Source organism: Phyllobates terribilis, unplaced genomic scaffold (genome assembly GCF_046119375.1).
Source record: "Phyllobates terribilis strain yellow unplaced genomic scaffold, ASM4611937v1 Scaffold_3__8_contigs__length_932513732, whole genome shotgun sequence".
NCBI classification, from domain to species: domain Eukaryota; kingdom Metazoa; phylum Chordata; class Amphibia; order Anura; family Dendrobatidae; genus Phyllobates; species Phyllobates terribilis.
In genome coordinates, this window is record NW_027362763.1 from 708,440,047 (window position 1) to 708,460,918 (window position 20,872).

A 20,872-nucleotide genomic window follows, 5' to 3' on the forward strand; every position below is an offset into this window, starting at 1 on the left:
GTATGTACCGCAGTATCATCCCATGAATTATATGTTGTATTTTATTTACAGTTTTAATAATAAATCCATGCTTTACACTGCTACTATTTTGCTTAGGAGTCAAGTGGGTGGGCCTTCATCTTCAGGACATCTTAGGACCGCCCACTGGACTCCGAAGCATAGTAAGAGTGGGGAATTAAAAATAAAATAAAACTGAGCTATATACCCCTCAGCTTCAATGAAGTGATTTGATCTTAGCTGCAATACCTAAAACTGCCTGATGTGGTGCTGTTTTTTTTTTCTTTTTTTAAAGAAAACAACCAATTTTTTAATCCCGTAAATCCCTTGTGACGTTTGCTTTTAAATGATTATTAACACACAGAAAGGGAATGTGTCATCAGAAAATAACAATCTGTTGAAATGAGGTTTTCATATTAAATGTATTTAAAAAAAATGTTTGGTAATTTTTTTTTGTCTTACATTTTATAGTAAAAAAATATATATATAAATCTTGCAATTCTCATACTGGCCACTGGGGCTAGACTGATATTAAATGTCCTTTTAGATAATGCACATGCACATTAGCAGCAATAGTGTCAGGTATTTTGTGATGGGAGGGAGAGGAGGAGGTGAGCTGTGACATCACCTACTGTGAATGATGGATCCTATGTTATATACTGTATATAGAGGTGTTATCAGTCATTGTACAGGAGGAGGGGGAGGTGAGCTGTGATATCACCTATTGTGAATGATGGATCCTATGTTATATACTGTATATAGAGGTGTTATCAGTCATTGTACAGGAGGAGGGGGAGGTGAGCTGTGATATCACCTATTGTGAATGGTGGATCCTATGTTATCTACTGTATATAGAGGTGTAATCAGTCATTGTACAGGAGGAGGAGGTGAGCTGTGACATCATCTATTGTGACTAATGGATCCTGTGTTATCTACTGCATATAGAGGTGTTATCTGTCATTGTACAGGAGGGGGAGGAGGAGAGCTTTGACATTTATTGTAAATGGTGGATCTGTTTTATCTACTGTATATAGAGGTGTTATCAATTATATGTTCATACAGTAAGGAGGAGGTGAGCTGTGACATCACCTATTGTGAATGGCGGATCATGTGTTATCTACTGTATATAGAGGTGTTATCAGTCATTGTACAGGAGGAGGTGAGCTGTGATATCACCTATTGTGAATGGTGGATCATGTGTTATCTACTGTATATAGAGGTGTTATCAGTCATTGTACAGGAGGAGGTGAGCTGTGATATCACCTATTGTGAATGGTGGATCCTGTGTTACCTACTGTATATAGAGGTGTTATCTGTCATTGTACAGGAGGAGGAGGTGAGCTGTGACATCACCTATTGTGATTGGTGGATCCTGTGTTATCTACAGTGTTACTTTTCATTGGAATTCTGCCTTTGATGATAATGAAGCTTCTGAAAAGTCTTTTGTACAGAACAGGAAGTATCAGCCTAAATTAGCCCCAGTGGCCAATGAAGAAGTTACTAGATTTCACTTTTTTTTATAATGCGGAATCTGATAAGAAACATTGCCAACATTTTTATACAAATACATTTAACACAAAAACACATTTATCACATTATTTGATGATACATTCCCTTTAAGGTAAATTTACACTTAGAGATGGTGCACCCTTCTCCCAAAAATTAGCTGATGGCAGGGCGTTTTGCTTCTGTGACCGCTGAGCATGAAAGTAATCTGCAAGAACCTTGGCCATGTATGCAAAAGTCCCCAGCAGCACCTCCGCAGGGGAAATAAAGCATTACATAGTGCTCATTTAAATCAATGGGCAGTCTGTGCAATACATGCTCTAGCTTAGTCCTCCAAAGCAAATTGATGGAGATTCTGAATTGGGGTCTCCCTGCATCAACCCATTTTATTAAATATATCGGAAAATGGCCTTTAATATCATCAATCATTTTGTGCGATGAGAGTTATTACATTAGACCATCTTACAGGGGGGGTCAAAGTGGGACACAATACATAGCCCCTGAACATAGCACTGATTATGGGGCATTAAATTAATTAAATGAAATAGTTAAATTAATAGTATAAGCCAATATGAGAAACTGTGTAATATATGTTATCAGGGAAATCTGCTTCTTTTGAACTGATCATCACTGGAGACTTGCCAGTTCACTGAGGTGTCAGATTACAGTGTGAGAGTGGAGGGTGAGGAGGAGGGAGAAGTATACAGATGCATAGACATACACATAGCTGGTGCTGCTGCTTCTAGTAAGTGTTTTATCTCACCCCAGATTTGGATTCATAGTGATATTGCCTGGTACTGCTGAATAATCTTCTGTTTCCTGCTGCTTGTGATGATGATCTACAGAGAGATATCAGATCAGGATCTCCTCTTTTGTTATGTCCTATAAAAAAATGCAGAGTTGTACCTACATTGCGTAGTAAAGTTAATGGTGTCATTCAAGACTACAAGTCGTCGTCCCCCCAAAAAAAACAAGCCCTATGGCTATGTAAAAAGAAAATGTATGGCTATTGAAGAAAGACAGTAGAAAAAAAATCAGAAATAAAGATTGGCCTCATCGGGGAAGGGGTTCATATTAGGCAAAAAAAACTTTCAAAAAGTTTTAGATAGCCATTAAGAAGGGGATTTTCAAAGTAAGTACACCAGAGGCAGTTTGCATTGTGAAACTGGGTGACAGATCTGCTTAACTAAGCAGGAAGTTTTAAAGCGGTTGTCCAGGACTATTTTTTTTTTATTGTTATTATTATTACTAACCAAAAAATTAACAGGCAGTTGCTAACAGAGACAAAGACCTTCTTGTTGTACCCTCGCTCCTGCCGGCGATTCAACTGTTCCACATCAACAGAGCAGCTCTTCTTCTTCCAGGCTGCTCTGTTGACAGGCCGTGACTGCCGACATAATGCTAATTGACAGCCGGCGGCTCCCCACAGCTAGGTAGCGGGGAGCTGGCTGTCAATCAGCATAATGTCGGCATTCACGCCCTGTTAACAGAGGAGAGCGGAAGTGAAGCAGTTGCTCTGTCGGAGTGACGTCAGTGGAAGCATCTGAATCGCCGGCACGAGCGGTCTGTGCCTATTCTGTGCCGGCGGAGATCGGCACCAGGCGCAACAGGCAGGTAGTTAGCAATTACCTACCTGTTAGTTCTTAGCCCTATAGTAAAAAAAATATATAGTCCTGGATAAACCCTTCAGCAGCATGGCTCGGAAGAGCTAAGATAATTCTGGGACCTGATCCATGTGACTAGAAACTCTGAATCTAATCTCTAAGACAAATGTTGTTTGCTTCCCTTTGATCAGTTGTCTGTAGGTTTAATTAGAGGAGAAGAAAAAGCTTCTGTGAAATCAGTGCAGTGCGAGTTGCAGTATTTTATTATTATTGCCTTACACACACTGATGGATAATATACAAGTCCGGGATTTATAATATGCACAGAATAAACACGACATCGGTCAGATTGCGGCACGCAGATTATTACGTATCCATCAAGGTAAAATTGGGTTATGTGAAAAGGTGTGATCCAGATTGATCAGAGAGCAGATGGCATTGCTTATCAGGAGCAGAGCGCAGAACGCTCGGTGACAGATCCTATTGTAACGTGGCTTCTAGACGGCACAGAAATAAATATGGAGCTGGAAGATGGACCGGGGTTGTAATGGCCCACCGGCACAGACCGGCTCCTGAGCACACGATATGTAGTTTGTACTGATAGTATAAATGATAGTATTCAGTCTGCTATTCAGGTTTCAGCACAGCCTATTATTTTCTTAAAGGGAAGCTATCATCAGAAAATGACCTATTGTTTAAATCAGGTTTTTGTGTTACGTGTGTTTTTTTTGCAGTTTTGCAATGTTTTGTTTTTTTTTATATCACAATCTTTATTTTTTTTTAAAGTTAGTAATCTTGCAATTTTCACACTGGCCACTTAGGCTTTTATTAGACTCATACTTCCTTGTCCTTTCAGGATTCACCAATCCCGAAAGTTGATGTCACAGCTCACCTCCTCCACCTCCTATACAATGACATATAACACCTCTATATACAGTAGATAACACAGGTTCCACCATTCACAATAGGTGATATCACAGCTCACCTCCTCCTGTACAATGAGTGATAACACATCTATATACAGAAGATAACACAGGATCCACCATTTACAATAGGTGATATCACAGCTCACCTCCTCCCACTCCTGTACAATGACTGATAACACCTCTCTATACAGAAGATAACACAGGATCCACCATTCACAACAGGTGATGTCAAAGCTCACTTCCTCCTCCTTCTGTACAGTGACTGATAACACCTCTATATACAGTAGATAACACAGGATCCACCATTCACAACAGGTGATGTCAAAGCTCACTTCCTCCTCCTTCTGTACAGTGACTGATAACGCCTCTATATACAGTAGATAACACAGGATCTGCCATTCACAATAGGTGATGTCACAGCTCACCTCCTCCTTACTGTATGAACAAATAACTGATAACACCTCTATATACAGTAGATAAAACAGATCCACTATTTACAATAAATGTCAAAGCTTCCCTCCTCCCCCTCCTGTACAATGACAGATAACACCTCTATATACAGTAGATAACACAGGATACACCATTCACAATAGGTGATGTCACAGCTCACCTCCACCTCCTGTACAATGACTGATAACACCTCTATGTACAGTAGATAACACAGGATCCACCATTCACAATAGGTGATATCACAGCTCTCCTCCTCCTCCTGTACAATGACTACTAACACCTCTATATACAGTAGATAACACAGGATCCACAACAGGTGATGTCACAGCTCACCTCCTCCTCCTCCTGTACAATGACTGATAACACCTCTATACGCAGTAGATAACACAGGATCCACCATTCACAATAGGTGATATCACAGCTCTCCTCCTCCTCTTCCTGTACAATGACTGATAACACCTCTATAAACAATAGTTACCACAGGATCCACCTCTTACAATAGGTGATCTGATAGCTGACCCTGCTCCCCCCAATAGACAATACTGATAAAATGTAAGTACCTAGTGCTTAGATTGATCAAATTATGTTTGCCCATCTGAGAACAACATGGCAACCTCTCGATATGCTAACCCGTGCTAACAGACTTCTCTCCTGGAACTAACAAAAATGACAAGATATAAATGTACAAATGCAGATAGAGAAATTAGATATTATCAGCTGATCACCACCGCAGTAATAACCTCTGATGAGAGTTCGCCTTTAGATTCCAAAGATGCTGCTAAAATGCATGCCATATGTTTTCTTTTCTCCAAAAATATGGTAATAAAATTAATGTGATATTAACTGTATCCTAAACATGTTTGGAAGCTTCTGCCTATTTTTAATCTCTGTTGCTCATTCTAATCTGACAGTGCGCTCTCTTGCCAGCTCATTACTTTCCATCAGAGTCGACGAGGGAGCGCACTGTCACTGAGCATTAAAACGAATATCGCACAGTGACAAAATTCTACTGAACATACGTTGAAATTGAAAACTGATTCATACTCAGTAGAGCAGGGACTAGCCCAGGCCCTGAAACAGACGTCACTGACGACGCTTCGTTTCAGGGTGGAGACAGAGGCTGCGGCAGTGACCGCAGCCTCTGCCCCCTGATAACATCTCGTATGAGTATCCCAGCATGCACTTTTTCAAAAAGGAAATTGGTAAATCAAAAAGAAGTTAGATAATGTCGTGAGAGAACGATAGGGAGTTTTTAAAGTATATTGGAAAGAGCTATTTGATTATTTACATTAGTCATTTAGGACTAAATTAGTGTTAGTTTCGACCACACCTTTAAATTGGTCTGACATGGAGACACACAGTCTGAAACATTGTCTATTAAAGGGTTTTTCCATTTTGGACAGTTGTTACATGTTAAAAAGGTTCTTTGAAAATAAGTAGATCAAAAAGTGTCCTGTAATAAGTTGGAAACTGTGTGAAAACCGAACAGTAAGTGTTCATTTTTCATGCAGCGCCACCACAGGAAAAATGAAGCATTACACAGTCTGCATTCAAATTAAAGGGTTGTCTGTATAAGCCAGGACAGTACGAGTCCTCCAGAGCGAGAGACGCTCTTTGTAGTCTGGGATAAGTGTCCTATATAGAGCATTCCCCTCTACAAGAATTCTTTAATAAGTTCTATGAAAAATGGTTACAAAACTGGACAACCCGCACAAATTGCTGTGATGCAGGGTATTTATCTTCTCTCTTTCAGGACTTCTTTTAAGACATTGTTCCGCTCCCTCTTATTTCTCCACTTGTTCTTGAATAAAATGATTTGATTAAGGTAGAATGTAATTTTAGGAATATCTCATTTAGTCTTTTATTTCTTCAATTTATTAGCTTGTAAAAAAAAATGAAGCGAATTTTCATTATATGGAAAAAAAGAGATTGGTTATGCAGAGAGTTTGCACGTAGAATCTCATGAATGTTTATCAAGTTCAACCAGGCGAAGAGCAGAAGTGGATGCAGGGATGGGGAGGCATAATATTGTTTCCATCTATGGATGCAGAGGAGGGTAAGAAAAACAGGTTATGATTAGGGATGAGCGGACCCGTGAATGTTCGGGTTCATTTGGGTACCAGAACTCTACCTGAATATAAACCCTTAGAAGTCAATGGGGACCCGAACTTTGGTGCTGTAAAATGGTTGTAGTAAGGGCTAGGGGGCTTTCAAAGGAAGCAGAGTCTCTCTCTCTTTCTTCTCCCGGAACTCCGAACACTAAAACGGACTTCCGGGAGAAGTCCGTCTTCGGAGTTCAGCACCATGTCCGGTATGAACACTGAACATTACAGTTTGGGTTTGCTTGTTTGCTCATCTCTAGTTATGATGTTTTTACAGGTTACAATGTCTTCACAAATGCCCACAGGATAGATGATAAGTAGTTTACTGCTGGGGTTCCACTGTGTTTGGCTATCTCCTGTAGATAATGATGGTAAGTGTTTGGAGTTCAGCACCCAGTGTCCGGTATGAACCCCGAACATTACAGTTTGGGTTCGCTCATCTCTAGTTATGATGTCTTTACAGGTCGCAATGTCTTCACAAATGCCCACAGGATAGATGATAACTTGTTGACTGTTGGGGTTCTCCTGTAGATAATGATCAGAGCCATGGTGCACCAGCATTCCATTCGAATGTGCCGTGTTTTCAGGATTGGGGGGGTCTTAATGGTGGAACTATAGATAGACAATAACTTGTATTTATGGCATACATTTTAATAATGGTAGGACTATTTTTCTACTGTAAACTCTAATCTGTGTGAATAGTTAACAAGTATACTCGGTTCGGGTCAGGCCTCAAAAAATATTGTTGAGAATTAATAATTTCCTGTCCACCATTTTTTAGCATACAAAAAAATTGCAAAATTTGACACAGAGCGTAACTGCACAATTTCTTTCCCTTCTGTGCTCTTTTGGTTGGTGCTTTGTAATAGTGTGTATAGCCGATCGCTGTGCGACACATTTACTCTAATATATGTCAAAAACTGGTGTAAAATTTATCCTTCACCTATAGCAGCTCACAGATTTCATTTTTTGCCGCATATCAATCCAAAAAGTAAAAAAAATTGGTATGTCCTACATCAGCAAACTTGATATTCACAACTAGCAACTGAAATGCCAATCATGATAAATTCCCTCCCGTTTCAGGGATATACTGTGTGACCAATTGCTTGGAGTTTTAACATTTTCTATTGTTTTTTAACTATTAATTGCTGTTTGTAGCATAAAATGTGTAACTTGTTTATATGCAAAAAAAAAACAGATTGATGCATAAAAATAACAAAAATTTTTTTTTTTTTTTCAGCTCTTTTATATGCAACCATTTTTGGTAACGTGACAACAATCTTCCAGCAGATGTACGCCAACACAAACCGATACCACGAGATGCTCAACAGTGTGAGAGACTTTCTAAAACTTTACCAAGTGCCCAAAGGTTTGAGTGAGCGAGTGATGGATTATATTGTGTCCACCTGGTCTATGTCCCGAGGCATCGATACAGAAAAGGTAAGAATAATTTTTTTTAGAAGATTTTTCACTATGACATCTTTGATTTTACAAATTTGAGTGTTTTGACATTTACTGTTGGATAAAGTGTATAGAGCAATCGGCATCTTGTAACTTTTGCTTCTCTTTTACTTTTCTCCTGTGCCATATACAGTGGGGAAAAAAAGTATTTAGTCAGCCACCAATTGTGCAAGTTCTCCCACTTAAAAAGATGAGGTCGGCCTGTAATTGACATCATAGGTAGACCTCAACTATGAGAGACAAAATGAGAAAACAAATCCTGAAAATCACATTGTCTGATTTGGAAAGAAATTTTTTTTCACATTTTGGTGGAGAATAAGTATTTGGTCAATTACAAACAAGCAAGATTTCTGGCTCTCACAGACCAGTAACTTCTTCTTTAAGAGGCTCCTCTGTCCTCCACTCATTACCTGTAGTACTGGCACCTGTTTGAACTTGTTATCAGTATAAAAGACACCTGTCCGCAACCTCAAACAGTCACACTCCAAACTCCACTATGGTGAAGACCAAAGAGCTGTCGAAGGACACCAGAAACAAAATTGCAGCCCTGCACCAGGCTGGGAAGACTGAATCTGCAATAGGCGAGCAGCTTGTGAAGAAATCAACTGTGCGAGCAATAATTAGAAAATGGAAGACATACAAGACCACTGATAATCTCCCTCGATCTGGGGCTCCACACAAGATCTCACCCCGTGGGGTCAAAATGATCTCAAGAACGGTGAGCAAAAATCCCAGAACCACACGGGGGGACCTAGTGAATGACCTACAGAGAGCTGGAACCAACGTTACACAGGCTACCATCAGTAACACTACGCCGCCAGGGACTCAGATCCTGCAGTGCCAGATGTGTCCCCCTGCTTAAGCCATTACATGTCCGGGCCTGTCTGAAGTTTGCTAGAGAGCATTTGGATGATCCAGAAGAGTATTGGGAGAATGTCATATGGTCAGATGAAACCAAAGAAGAACTGTTTGGAGGAGAAAGAATGCTGAGATGCATCCAAAGAACACCATACCTACTGTGAAGCATGGGGGTGGAAACAATGCTTTGGGGCTGTTTCTCTTCCAAGGGACAAGGATGACTGATCCATGTACATGAAAGAATGAATGGGGCCATGTACCGTGAGATTTTGAGTGCAAACCTTCTTCCATCAGCAAAAGCATTGAAGATGAAACGTGGCTGGGTCTTTCAGCATGACAATGATCCCAAGCACACTGCCAGGGCAACGAAGGAGTGGCTTCGTAAGAAGCATTTCAAGGTCCTGGAGTGGCCTAGCCAGTCTCCAGACCTAAACCCTATAGAAAACCTTTGGAGGGAGTTGAAAGTCCGTGTTGCCTGTAGCATCGGCGTCTCTGCCCCGTACTAGGCAGAGACGCCGTCCCTCTCACCTCCCCGCTCCTGGCGCGGCGTCCTCCAGCGCTTCTCTCCCCGCTGCTTCCGGCACGTGCTCCTTCCCCGGCAGTGTGCTTAGGGCGCGCGCGCGCTCCCCCTCTCTTAAAGGGACCGCGCGCGCCGTCCTAAGGAGTCCCCGGCCAATTGCCGGAGGACCTCCCATATTTAAGGCACCTCCTCCAAAATGGAGGTGCCCGAGCAATGTTGTTGCAAAGCCTTCACTCTGCTTCAGCCCTCAGGTCCCGTTACCAGTTACCAGCCAGTCACCTGCCAGATTCCTGCTTGCTACCTGCCAGTCACCTGCCGGATTCCTGCCTGTTTCCTGCCAGTTACCTGCCTGATTCCTGCTTGATACATGCCTGATATCCGTTTACCTGCTTGCAAGCCTGCGGTCCGACGGTCTGCTTTCCTACACCTGTCAGTCTGTCTATGGACCAGCCTGCTCGCTCACCTGGGAGCGCTCATCTGCTACCTGCCTGCTAGCCTACCTGGAGGCTCCGCCGTCACTTGCCGTGACCACCTGCCTGTCCAGAGACTCTCGCCTGCTCACCTGGGAGCGCTCATCTGCTACCTGTCTGCTAGCCTACCTGGAGGCTCTGCCGTCACTTGCCGTGACCACCTGCCTGTCCAGAGACTCTTGCCTGCTCACCTGGGAGCGCTCACCTGCTACCTGTCTGCTAGCCTACCTGGAGGCTCTGCCGTCACTTGCCGTGACCACCTGCCCGTCCAGAGACTCTCGCCCGCTCACCTGGGAGCGCTCACCAGCCACCTGCCTGCTGTCCTTCTACCCAGAGACTGTCCCTGTCACTTGCCGTGAGTACCCGTCCTTTTACCCAGAGACTGTCCCTGTCACTTGCCGTGACTACCTGCCCCTCTACCCAGAGACTGTCCCTGTCACTTGCCGTGACTACCTGCCCGTCTTCCCTGGGAGCCACCCGCTTCCTTACATGGACTGCCCCCTTGTATAGTTGCACAGAGGTTCCACCTCCCAGACCCGTTACAGTTTGCTCGGGCCATGGAACCCGGTGGCCCCCAGATCTCTGATCTGCACCAGGAAGTCTTACGTCAGAAAACTCAGCAGGAGGTGATACTGTCCTATCTACGGTCCGTTAACTCTCGTCTAGGCGCATTGTGTGACTTGTCTATGTCTACCTCTGGTCCAGCCGTGCCCATTCCTGCGGTACCGCAATCCAGTCCCTTCATGGTACCCGACTATGGACCTCGGCTTCTGGCACCTCCACGCTTTGCCGGCGAACCTACTTTAGCTCGGGGTTTCATAAACCAGTGCACCCTGCACTTTGAGCTATTGGCATACCAGTTCATCTCCGACCGAGCCAAAGTGGCCTTCATCATGTCCCATCTTACTGGGGAGGCACTGGCATGGCTAAATCCCCTGTGGGAGAGAGGGGATCCCCTGGTGTCCGACCTGCCGTCTTTCCTCGCTGCTTTCCGGAAAGTCTTCGATGAACCTGGACGGAAAACCTCTTCTGCCTCCTCACTGCTACGTCTCCGCCAAGGGAGTCTCACCGTGGGCCAATATGCCATACGGTTCCGCACCCTCGCTTCAGAGCTTGCCTGGGAAAATGAGGCTCTGGTGTCCGTCTTCTGGGAGGGTCTTTCCGGTCGGATTAAGGACGAGTTAGCTGGTCGGGACATTCCTACCACTCTGGATGACCTGGTGTCACTAGCTACCCGGATTGGCATCCGGTTCCAAGAACGTGCCAAAGAGACTACCTGGGAGAAAGACTTTTCTTGCTCTGCTCCTACTTCCCAGAGACCTGCCTCTCAATCAGTCACTCCGCGGGCGCCCTCGCCTGAACCTATGCAGATCGACCAGACCAAGATGGTCAAATCTCGCCAAGAATCTCGCCGAGCCGAGGGAAGCTGTTTCTATTGTGGCAGTATGGAGCACTTCATCCGTTCCTGCCCGGAGAAGCCAGGAAACGCCAGTGTCTAGGACCGCTCGGAGAGGTCGTCCTAGACAAAAGTAAGCCCTCTCCGTCTCTGACTTTACCGGTCTCTATTGCTTGGGGAGAAAACTGTCACTTTGAACTTGCCCACCTGGATTCTGGAGCTGCTGGAAACCTCATCTCCCAGTCTCTGGTAGAGAGATACCGTATTCCCACCAAGTCCCTGGCTGAACCATTATCAGTCGCCTCCGTGGATGGAAGACTTCTCTCGGAGACCATCCTGCTCGTCACTGAACCCATAACCCTGCAGGTGGGAATGCTGCACTCTGAGGAAATCTCATTCCATGTGTTGTCCGGACTTTCTCACTCCCTGTTGCTAGGTCTACCTTGGCTCCAGACACACGAACCCGTATTGAACTGGCGATTCGGTGAAGTACTCCGATGGGGTCCAGACTGCCATAGGACCTGCCTGGTTCCGGTCCGCCCAGTTCGCCCTCCGCCTACTCCAGCTAATTTACCAGGTCTCCCGGCTCCTTACTGGCCCTATGCGGACGTCTTCGGTAAGAAGGAAGCAGAGACATTGCCACCCCATAGGCCATATGACTGCCCGATCGACCTGGTACCTGGCACCACTCCTCCCCATGGGCGTATCTACCCGTTGTCTGCAGCCGAGACCCGGGCCATGTCTGAGTACATTGAAGAGAATCGGGCTAGGGGATTTATCTGGAAATCTACCTCCCCGGCTGGAGCCGGATTCTTCTTTGTCAAAAAGAAAGACGGCTCGCTACGCCCCTGTATTGACTATAGAGGACTCAATCAGATCACGGTTAAAAATAAATACCCCCTTCCGCTCATCTCTGAGTTATTTGATCGTCTTAAAGGCGCCAGGATCTTCTCCAAGCTGGATCTACGTGGAGCTTATAACCTGGTCCGTATCCGTCAGGGAGACGAGTGGAAAACAGCATTTAATACCCGGGACGGACACTATGAGTACCGTGTGATGCCCTTCGGTCTCTGCAATGCTCCCGCCGTCTTCCAAGAACTGGTCAACGACATCTTCCGTGACCTTCTTTACTCCTGCGTGGTGGTATACCTGGACGACATCTTGGTCTTCTCTCCGGATCTTCCTACACACCGGAGGGATGTTCGTCAGGTCCTGCTTAGGCTCAGGCAGAACCACCTCTATGCTAAATACGAGAAGTGCCTTTTTGAGCAGACCTCTCTTCCTTTCTTGGGCTATGTTATCTCCCAGACAGGCTTGCGAATGGATCCCGAGAAGCTCTCTGCTGTCCTAAAGTGGCCCCGTCCGGAGGGCTTGAAGGCGATACAGCGATTCCTGGGCTTCGCTAATTACTATCGTCTCTTCATTCCTCACTTCTCATCACGGACTGCGCCCATATCTGCGCTCACCCGTAAGGGAGCAAATCCCAAGGTATGGTCATCCGAAGCTGAGGAGGCCTTCCTTTCCCTGAAACAAGCCTTCTCCTCTGCCCCTGTGCTGCACCGTCCGGACTGCAACAAACAGTTCTACCTGGAGGTTGATGCCTCCTCCTCTGGAGCCGGAGCGGTGCTCACCCAGAAGTCTTCCTCCAGGAGAATGGTAACCTGCGGCTTTTTCTCTAAAATCTTCTCCTCCTCTGAGCGCAATTACTCCATAGGAGACCGAGAACTGCTTGCCGTTAAATTGGCGCTGGAGGAGTGGCGTTACCTGCTTGAAGGGGCTCTATACCCGGTGATCATCTATACGGATCACAAGAACCTGGCATATCTCCAAAATGCCCAGAGACTTAATCCACGTCAAGCCCGGTGGTCTTTGTTCTTTGCCCGCTTCGATTTCATCCTTCATTTCCGCCCGGCGGACAAAAATGTCAAAGCTGATGCCTTGTCCCGATCCTTCCTGTCCTCCGACCAAGAGGAGGAGCTTATGCACATTATCGACCCCTTCAAGGTGATCAATGTGGCCCCCTTGGATTTGACTCGTCTTCCACCCGGCAAGACGTTCGTGGCGCCTCCAGACCGTGAGAGGGTTCTTCGCTGGGGTCATTCTTCTAAACTAGCTGGCCATGACGGCCAAAAGAAGACCTTCCTACTCATTTCCCGGCATTACTGGTGGTCTACCCTGCGTAAGGATGTGGTAGACTTCGTCTCTGCCTGTTCATCTTGTGGCCGCAACAAAATTCCCAGACACTTACCAGCTGGTCATCTTCTGCCGCTTCCCATACCTGTTGCCCCGTGGCAACACATCGCTATGGACTTCATTACCGATCTTCCTGTCTCTGCCGGGTGTACTGTCATTTGGGTGGTCGCGGACCGCTTCTCTAAAATGGCCCACTTCATTCCCCTGCCTGGTCTTCCGTCTGCACCTGAGCTGGCTAAGGACTTTATTCGCCATATCTTCCGTCTCCATGGCCTACCCCTCCACATCGTGTCGGATCGAGGGGTTCAGTTTACCTCACGCTTCTGGAGAGCCACATGTAAACTGCTGGACGTCACCCTGGACTTCTCCTCCGCTTACCACCCTCAGTCCAATGGTCAAGTGGAGCGGATCAATCAGATCCTTACCAGCTATCTCCGGCACTTTGTTAATGCCCACCATTCTGATTGGGTGGACCTCCTTCCTTGGGCCGAGTTCTCTTATAATAACCACGAGAGCGAATCCTCTTCCAAGTCCCCGTTCTTTATTGTCTATGGCCAGCACCTCCGGATTCCGCTCCCTGTCTCCGTTTCTGTGGACAACCCTGCTGCGGAGTCTCTTGTCAGCGAATTTTCTACTATTTGGGAGAGTACCAGGTCCGCTCTTCTTCTGTCCTCTGAGCGGATGAAGAGATATGCTGATAAGAGACGTCTGGATCCGTCTCAATTCCGTCCGGGAGACAAGGTTTGGCTCTCGTCCAAACATGTGCGGCTTAAAGTACCCTCCTTCAAGTTGGGCCCTTGATTCATCGGTCCCTTCGAAGTCCTCAGGCAAATTAACCCTGTGGCCTACAAATTAAAACTCCCGGCCACCCTACGGATTCCCAACTCCTTCCACATATCTCTCCTCAAACCCGTTGTCTTTAACTCTTTTTCCAATAATCCAGGTGCCCCTCCTGCTCCGGTTTCCGCTGATGACGTCTTTGAGGTAGAGAGTATTCTGGCCTCCAAGAGGGTAAGAGGAAAGACCTTTTTTCTGGTAGATTGGAAGGGGTTTGGTCCTGAGGAGAGAACTTGGGAACCCAGGGAGAACATCAACGCCCCGCTTCTCCTTGAAAAATTTCTTTCTGGCCAAAAAAAGAGGGGGCCTAAAGAGGGGCGTACTGTAGCATCGGCGTCTCTGCCCCGTACTAGGCAGAGACGCCGTCCCTCTCGCCTCCCCGCTCCTGGCACGGCGTCCTCCAGCGCTTCTCTCCCCGCTGCTTCCGGCACACGCTCCTTCCCCGGCAGTGTGCTTAGGGCGCGCGCGCGCACGCTCCCCCTCTCTTAAAGGGACCGCGCGCGCCGTCCTAAGGAGTCCCTGGCCAATTGCCGGAGGACCTCCCATATTTAAGGCACCTCCTCCAAAATGGAGGTGCCCGAGCAATGTTGTTGCAAAGCCTTCACTCTGCTTCAGCCCTCAGGTCCCGTTACCAGTTACCAGCCAGTCACCTGCCAGATTCCTGCTTGCTACCTGCCAGTCACCTGCCGGATTCCTGCCTGTTACCTGCCAGTTACCTGCCTGATTCCTGCTTAATACCTTCCTGATATTCATTTACCTGCTTGCAAGCCTGCGGTCCGACGGTCTGCGTTCCTACACCTGTCAGTCTGTCTATGGACCAGCCTGCTCGCTCACCTGGGAGCGCTCATCTGCTACCTGCCTGCTAGCCTACCTGGAGGCTCCGCCGTCACTTGCCGTGACCACCTGCCTGTCCAGAGACTCTCGCCTGCTCACCTGGGAGCGCTCATCTGCTACCTGTCTGCTAGCCTACCTGGAGGCTCTGCCGTCACTTGCCGTGACCACCTGCCTGTCCAGAGACTCTTGCCTGCTCACCTGGGAGCGCTCACCTGCTACCTGTCTGCTAGCCTACCTGGAGGCTCTGCCGTCACTTGCCGTGACCACCTGCCCGTCCAGAGACTCTCGCCCGCTCACCTGGGAGCGCTCACCAGCCACCTGCCTGCTGTCCTTCTACCCAGAGACTGTCCCTGTCACTTGCCGTGAGTACCCGTCCTTTTACCCAGAGACTGTCCCTGTCACTTGCCGTGACTACCTGCCCCTCTACCCAGAGACTGTCCCTGTCACTTGCCGTGACTACCTGCCCGTCTTCCCTGGGAGCCACCCGCTTCCTTACATGGACTGCCCCCTTGTATAGTTGCACAGAGGTTCCACCTCCCAGACCCGTTACATTGCCCAGCGACAGCCCCAAAACATCACTGCTCTAGAGGAGATCTGCATGGAGGAATGGGCCAACATACCAGCAACAGTGTGTGCCAACCTTGTGAAGACTTACAGAAAACGTTTGACCTCTGTCATTGCCAACAAAGGATATATAACAAAGTATTGAAATGAACTTTTGTAATTGACCAAATACTTATTTTCCACCAAACTTTGAAAAAAAATTCTTTCCAAATCAGACAATGTGATTTTCAGGATTTGTTTTCTCATTTTGTCTCTCATAGTTGAGGTCTACCTGTGATGTCAATTACAGGCCTCTCTCATCTTTGTAAGAGGGAGAACTTGTGCAATTGGTGGCTGACTAAATACTTTTTTTCCCCACTGTAAACATTTGTTAGGGCCTTGTAGCAAGTCGAAACTCAACCCCAAAATATGGTACTGGGTACTGGGTTCAAGTTTAGAAGGGCCTGATCAGGGCCGGCGTCAGCACTCGGCGCACCTGGGCAAGTGCCGGGGCCCTAAGCAGGCAGGGGGGCCCACTGGCGGTTGCAAACCCCCTGGGCTATGGGCGGAGGAGAGCGGTGTCAGCGCCCGCCCTTCTCCCCCGCTTGCTCAGGGCCCCGGCAGCCGGATACTTACCTCTCCCGGTGCCTCCGCAGATCCGCAGTCTTCCTGCTGTGCGCTCCCTGTGACGTCTCAGGTCAGAGGGTGCGGTGACTTCTTTCCACCGCACGCTCCCCTGAGCCGTCACAGGGAGCGCAGAGCAGGAAGACGCCGGCGACGCTGGAGTCCAGACCCGAGCAGCTGCAGCAGGTGAGGAGGAGGGAGGTGAGTATTTGATTTTTTATTTTTTTTTAATGTATGGAGGCATGGGGCATAATATGGGGGGGTGACATCCTGCATGGGGCATAATATGGGGGGGTGACATCCTGCATGGGGCATTATAAAGAGAGGGGGGGACATCCTGCATGGGGCATTATAAAAAGAGGGGGTGACATCCTGCATGGGGCATTATAAAGAGAGGGGGTGACATCCTGCATGGGGCTTTATAAAGAGGAGGGGGTGACATCCTGCATGGGGCCTTATAAAGAGGGGGGTACATCCTGCATGGGGCATTATAAAGAGGGGGGTGACATCCTGCATGGGGCATTATAAAGAGGGGGGGGTGACATCCTGCATGGGGCCTTATAAAGAGGGGGGATACATCCTGCATGGGGCATTATAAAGAGGAGGGGTGACAGCCTGCATGGGGCATTATAAGGGGGGGAACAGCCTGCATGGGGCATTATAAGGGGGGGGGACAGCCTGCATAGTGCATTATGTGGGGGGAACAGCCTGCATGGAGCATTATAAGGGGGGGGACAGCCTGTATGGGGTATTATGTGGGGGGTAACTGACGCGCCCCCTGGGCCTGTGCTGCTTCTGCTGCGCAGGGGGATACCCAGAGCCGGATCTGCTGGGGATAGTAGTCCTCGTGGCGGTGACCCGGTCCGTGCCCAGGGTGTCAAACTAAGCGGCGGAGTTTAGTATAAGACGTTATAGTGTTCGACTACGCCACCCGTTGAATGCGGTTATGAAACCGCCGCTGCAGGGCAGACCGCTGAGGCCGGTGGTACGGTTGTGCAGCGTGGATAGTATAACCCCCAACGGGAGGGGTATGGCCTCAGGGCAGCGGACGTGGATGATGGGGATAGTGGAATTGCTCGCAGGCACCAGGAACCACTCAGAGACGGTGCGGTGTAGTTCAGGGTCTTTACTGGTGGCAAAGGTAGACCCTCCCGGGAGTACTGGCTAGCGATCGGGGCCTGGTCAGTCCGTGAGCAGATAGGATCTCCCCTGGCCAGGCGGAGTTGTAGGCCTCCCCACTAATTGTACTCTTCCTGGCTACCTTGCTAGAAGCGGGTAAAAGTAGCCCACGTCCCTGAGTGTACCGTGTGGTGCTCACCCGTATGGCCGGTGACTCGGGGCCTTCTGGTAGCCTCCGCTCCACGACAGCGGTGCTGGTCCCTTGGGTGTGACCGTGCCTTCGGGTTTCTTGGCCAGAGGACCTGAAATCCCCTGCCAGTCGGTTTCTGCTGCTGGGTATGGCTCAGTCCCCACAGCCTCGGACTCCGTGTCCGGTGAGATCTCTTCAGTCAGGACGAGCTCTACAGCTTCCAGTCTCTGACCCCTTTTATCACTGCTCCCACAGAGCTCCTGATCTTGCTCTCCCTGTATCAGCTCCACTCCAGACCAGACTGTGTCTCTGTCTGGGACTCCTCTTCTTTCCAACCCCGCCTCAGCCCCAGTTTATATAGGGGAAGTTCTTCCCCTCCCAGGACTGGGCAGGAGATGTTGCATGCTTAGGATTCCTGACCAGGAGACCTCCCACCTGCTCACAGACGTAATATTGCTATTACTGTGGTAACCAGACCCCTGGGGTTCCACATTCCCCCCTAGTAAAATTTAGTACTCCGGGACTAAACATATTTTTGAAAACATAACAGGGTATAAACAGGAACAATACAATAAGGAAAAAACACATTAGGGTGGTCACGGCGTGTCCGCAACCGGGTGCAATTTTTGAAGCAAAAAGGGTGTCCATTTCACCAAAGAACAGGGAGCCGTAACCAGGTAGGGGTCTGTTCTGCCCCGAGTCTTTAACAGTCTTTAGTCCGTTCCTGGGTTACGCTCCAAACATATATACAACAGAGTTCCGGTTAATCCACAAAAGACACCTATAAAATAACTAGAAAAAACATAATTATTTACAAGCAACAGTAAACAGGTAAATACCAATAAAACAGTCTGAACACTTTAGATCCTCCAACGTACGGGCAACTGGCCTCTAGTGGCCCTAGTAGACCTACGGAGCTTACTGACCGGTCCTGAGCTACAGGGTGTAGGAGCTGTCAAAGGTAAGCTGGGCAGCTGTCTACGGACTCTTTGGCTCACTAGGGGCACGGCAGGCTCACTATAAGCAGAGAGTCGATTCTCCTGGTCTGCTTGTGTGGGGTCTTCTGCCTCCTGGACCGGTTGCTCTTCCAGCTCTACCTGTTTTTCCGTAGGCACTTGGGATGCTGGCTGGAGGAAGGTGAGGACGGGTACCACAACAGCGCCATTTACTTGTGTCCAAGACCGAGGGAAGTCTCCGAGTACAGTACTGACCATCTCTTCCCTTTCCTCTGCGGGTCGAGGGTTTTCGTGATCTTCTTCAGGGTTTCGTAGTTGCTCGGGACACTTCTTCAGGTGATCTCGGGAGACAATGGCTGTGGTTTCTCCTCCATCCTTACTGATTGTGCAGATTTTTGGGTTTTCATGGCTTGATGGCAGTACGGTGTACGGGTCCTTCTCCCACTGGTCGTCCAACTTGTGGAGCCGTCTTTTCCTCTTCAAGACCTGCTCTCCAGGTACCAGGGGAACAGCGGGAGCATGCTGGTTGTAAGTCTTCTCCTGTCTTTCTCTTGCTTGACAGAGACTTCGCTCAACGCTCTCCTGTACTTTCCGGTACTGCTGCTGCCTCTCTGTGTCCCAGTCTGCTTCTGGTGAAGTGTCCTCGGGTGTCAGGACTCCCATATCCAGATCAACAGGCAGCTTACCAGGTCTTGCTCTCATTAGGTAAGCCGGGGTACAGTTGGTAGAACCTACAGGGATGTGGTTGTATAGGTCCACCAGATCAGGCAGTTTCTCAGGCCACAGACTGCGTTCTTCCAGGGGCAATGTTTTCAGAAGGTCTATCACCACCTGGTTCATCTTCTCGCAGAGTCCATTGGTTTGCGGATGATAGGGTGTTGTTCTTATCTTCCGGCAGCCATACAGAGTGCAGAACTCCTGGAAGACTTCCGCTTCAAAGGCAGGTCCTTGGTCCGTCAGCACCTGCTCTGGGTATCCGTGTGGACGGCAGAAGTGCTGCTGGAATGTTCTAGCTGCTGTTTGAGCCGTTAAGTCCTTGACGGGGACTACAACCAAGAACTGGGAGTAGTGATCCACGATGGTTAACGCATAGACGTAGCCACTTCTGCTGGGGGTCAGTTTTACATGGTCCAAGGCTACCAGTTCCAACGGCTGCCTGGTGACGATGGACTGCAGGGGAGTCTTCTGGCTGGCACGGTCCTTCCTTCTTAGGTTGCATTGGCCACAGTCTCTGCACCACCTCTCGATGGTTCCTCTCATGCCTACCCAGTGGAACCGCCCGCGCAGCAGGAACTCCAGCTTCTTCCATCCGAAGTGCCCAGCTCCGTCGTGGTATGCCTCCAGTACCATTGCCGCGTCTCTTCTTGGCACCACTACTTGCCAGACCAGTTCATGCGTCCGGGAGTTAACCATTCTGCGGCACAACTTCCCCTTGTAAAGGAACAGTCGACTCTTCTCAGCCCACAGTTGCTTGGTCTCCTCCGGAGCGTCTGGGTCAAGGCGGGCATCTGGCTGAGTCAGCATCTCCTTCACCAGTCGGACGGCGGGGTCACTGTCTTGCGTTTCTGCCCAGTTGTAATGAGGTAAGGGGTTGAACGTAGCGGATTGCTTACCCCTTACACGGTGGGAATACTGGGTAGTCCCATGACGGTGAAACGCGGGGAGTTCAACTTCTTCCAGTTCCCCTGGATCTTCCCCTACGTCCGGTAGGTTTGGCATTCTGGACAAGGCATCCGCGTTGGTATTGGAGCGTCCTGCCCGGTATTTGATCGTGAACTCATAGTTGGACAGGCGGGCCATCCATCTCTGCTCCAGGGCACCGAGTCTTGCAGTGTCCAGGTGTGTCAACGGGTTGTTATCCGTGTACACGGTGAACCGGGAAGAGGCGAGGTAGTGCTTAAAGCGTTCGGTGACTGCCCACACCACTGCCAGGAACTCTAGCTTGAATGAGCTGTAATTCTCAGGGTTTCTTTCGGTGGGTCGCAGTTTTCGGCTGGCGTAAGCAATTACCCGTTCTCTCCCCTGCTGGATCTGGGACAGTACGGCTCCCAGCCCGATGTTACTTGCGTCGGTGTAGAGGATAAAGGGCTGGCTGTAATCAGGGTACGCCAGGATTTCATCCCCCGTGAGGGCCATCTTCAGCTGGCGGAAGGACTCTTCTTCCAGCTTCTCCCATCTGAAGGGCGGCTTCTGGTTCTTGGCCTTCCTGGACTGGCCTATCAGGAGGTCCTGCATAGGAGCTGCCTTTTTGGTGAAACCGGGAATGAATCTTCGGTAGTAGCCTACC

At 48.4% G+C, this 20,872-nt stretch overlaps 1 protein-coding gene across 1 annotated transcript in view; it reads left to right on the plus strand.

Moving 5' to 3' along the window:
* KCNH1 (potassium voltage-gated channel subfamily H member 1) overlaps positions 1 to 20,872 on the plus strand; it is a 517,594-nt gene that overhangs the window by 245,669 nt on the left and 251,053 nt on the right. Inside the window, exon 8 of the mRNA XM_073671995.1 lies at positions 7,825 to 8,024. Within this exon, the coding sequence (XP_073528096.1) occupies positions 7,825 to 8,024 (200 nt within the window). The remainder of the gene's footprint in view (positions 1 to 7,824; positions 8,025 to 20,872) is intronic.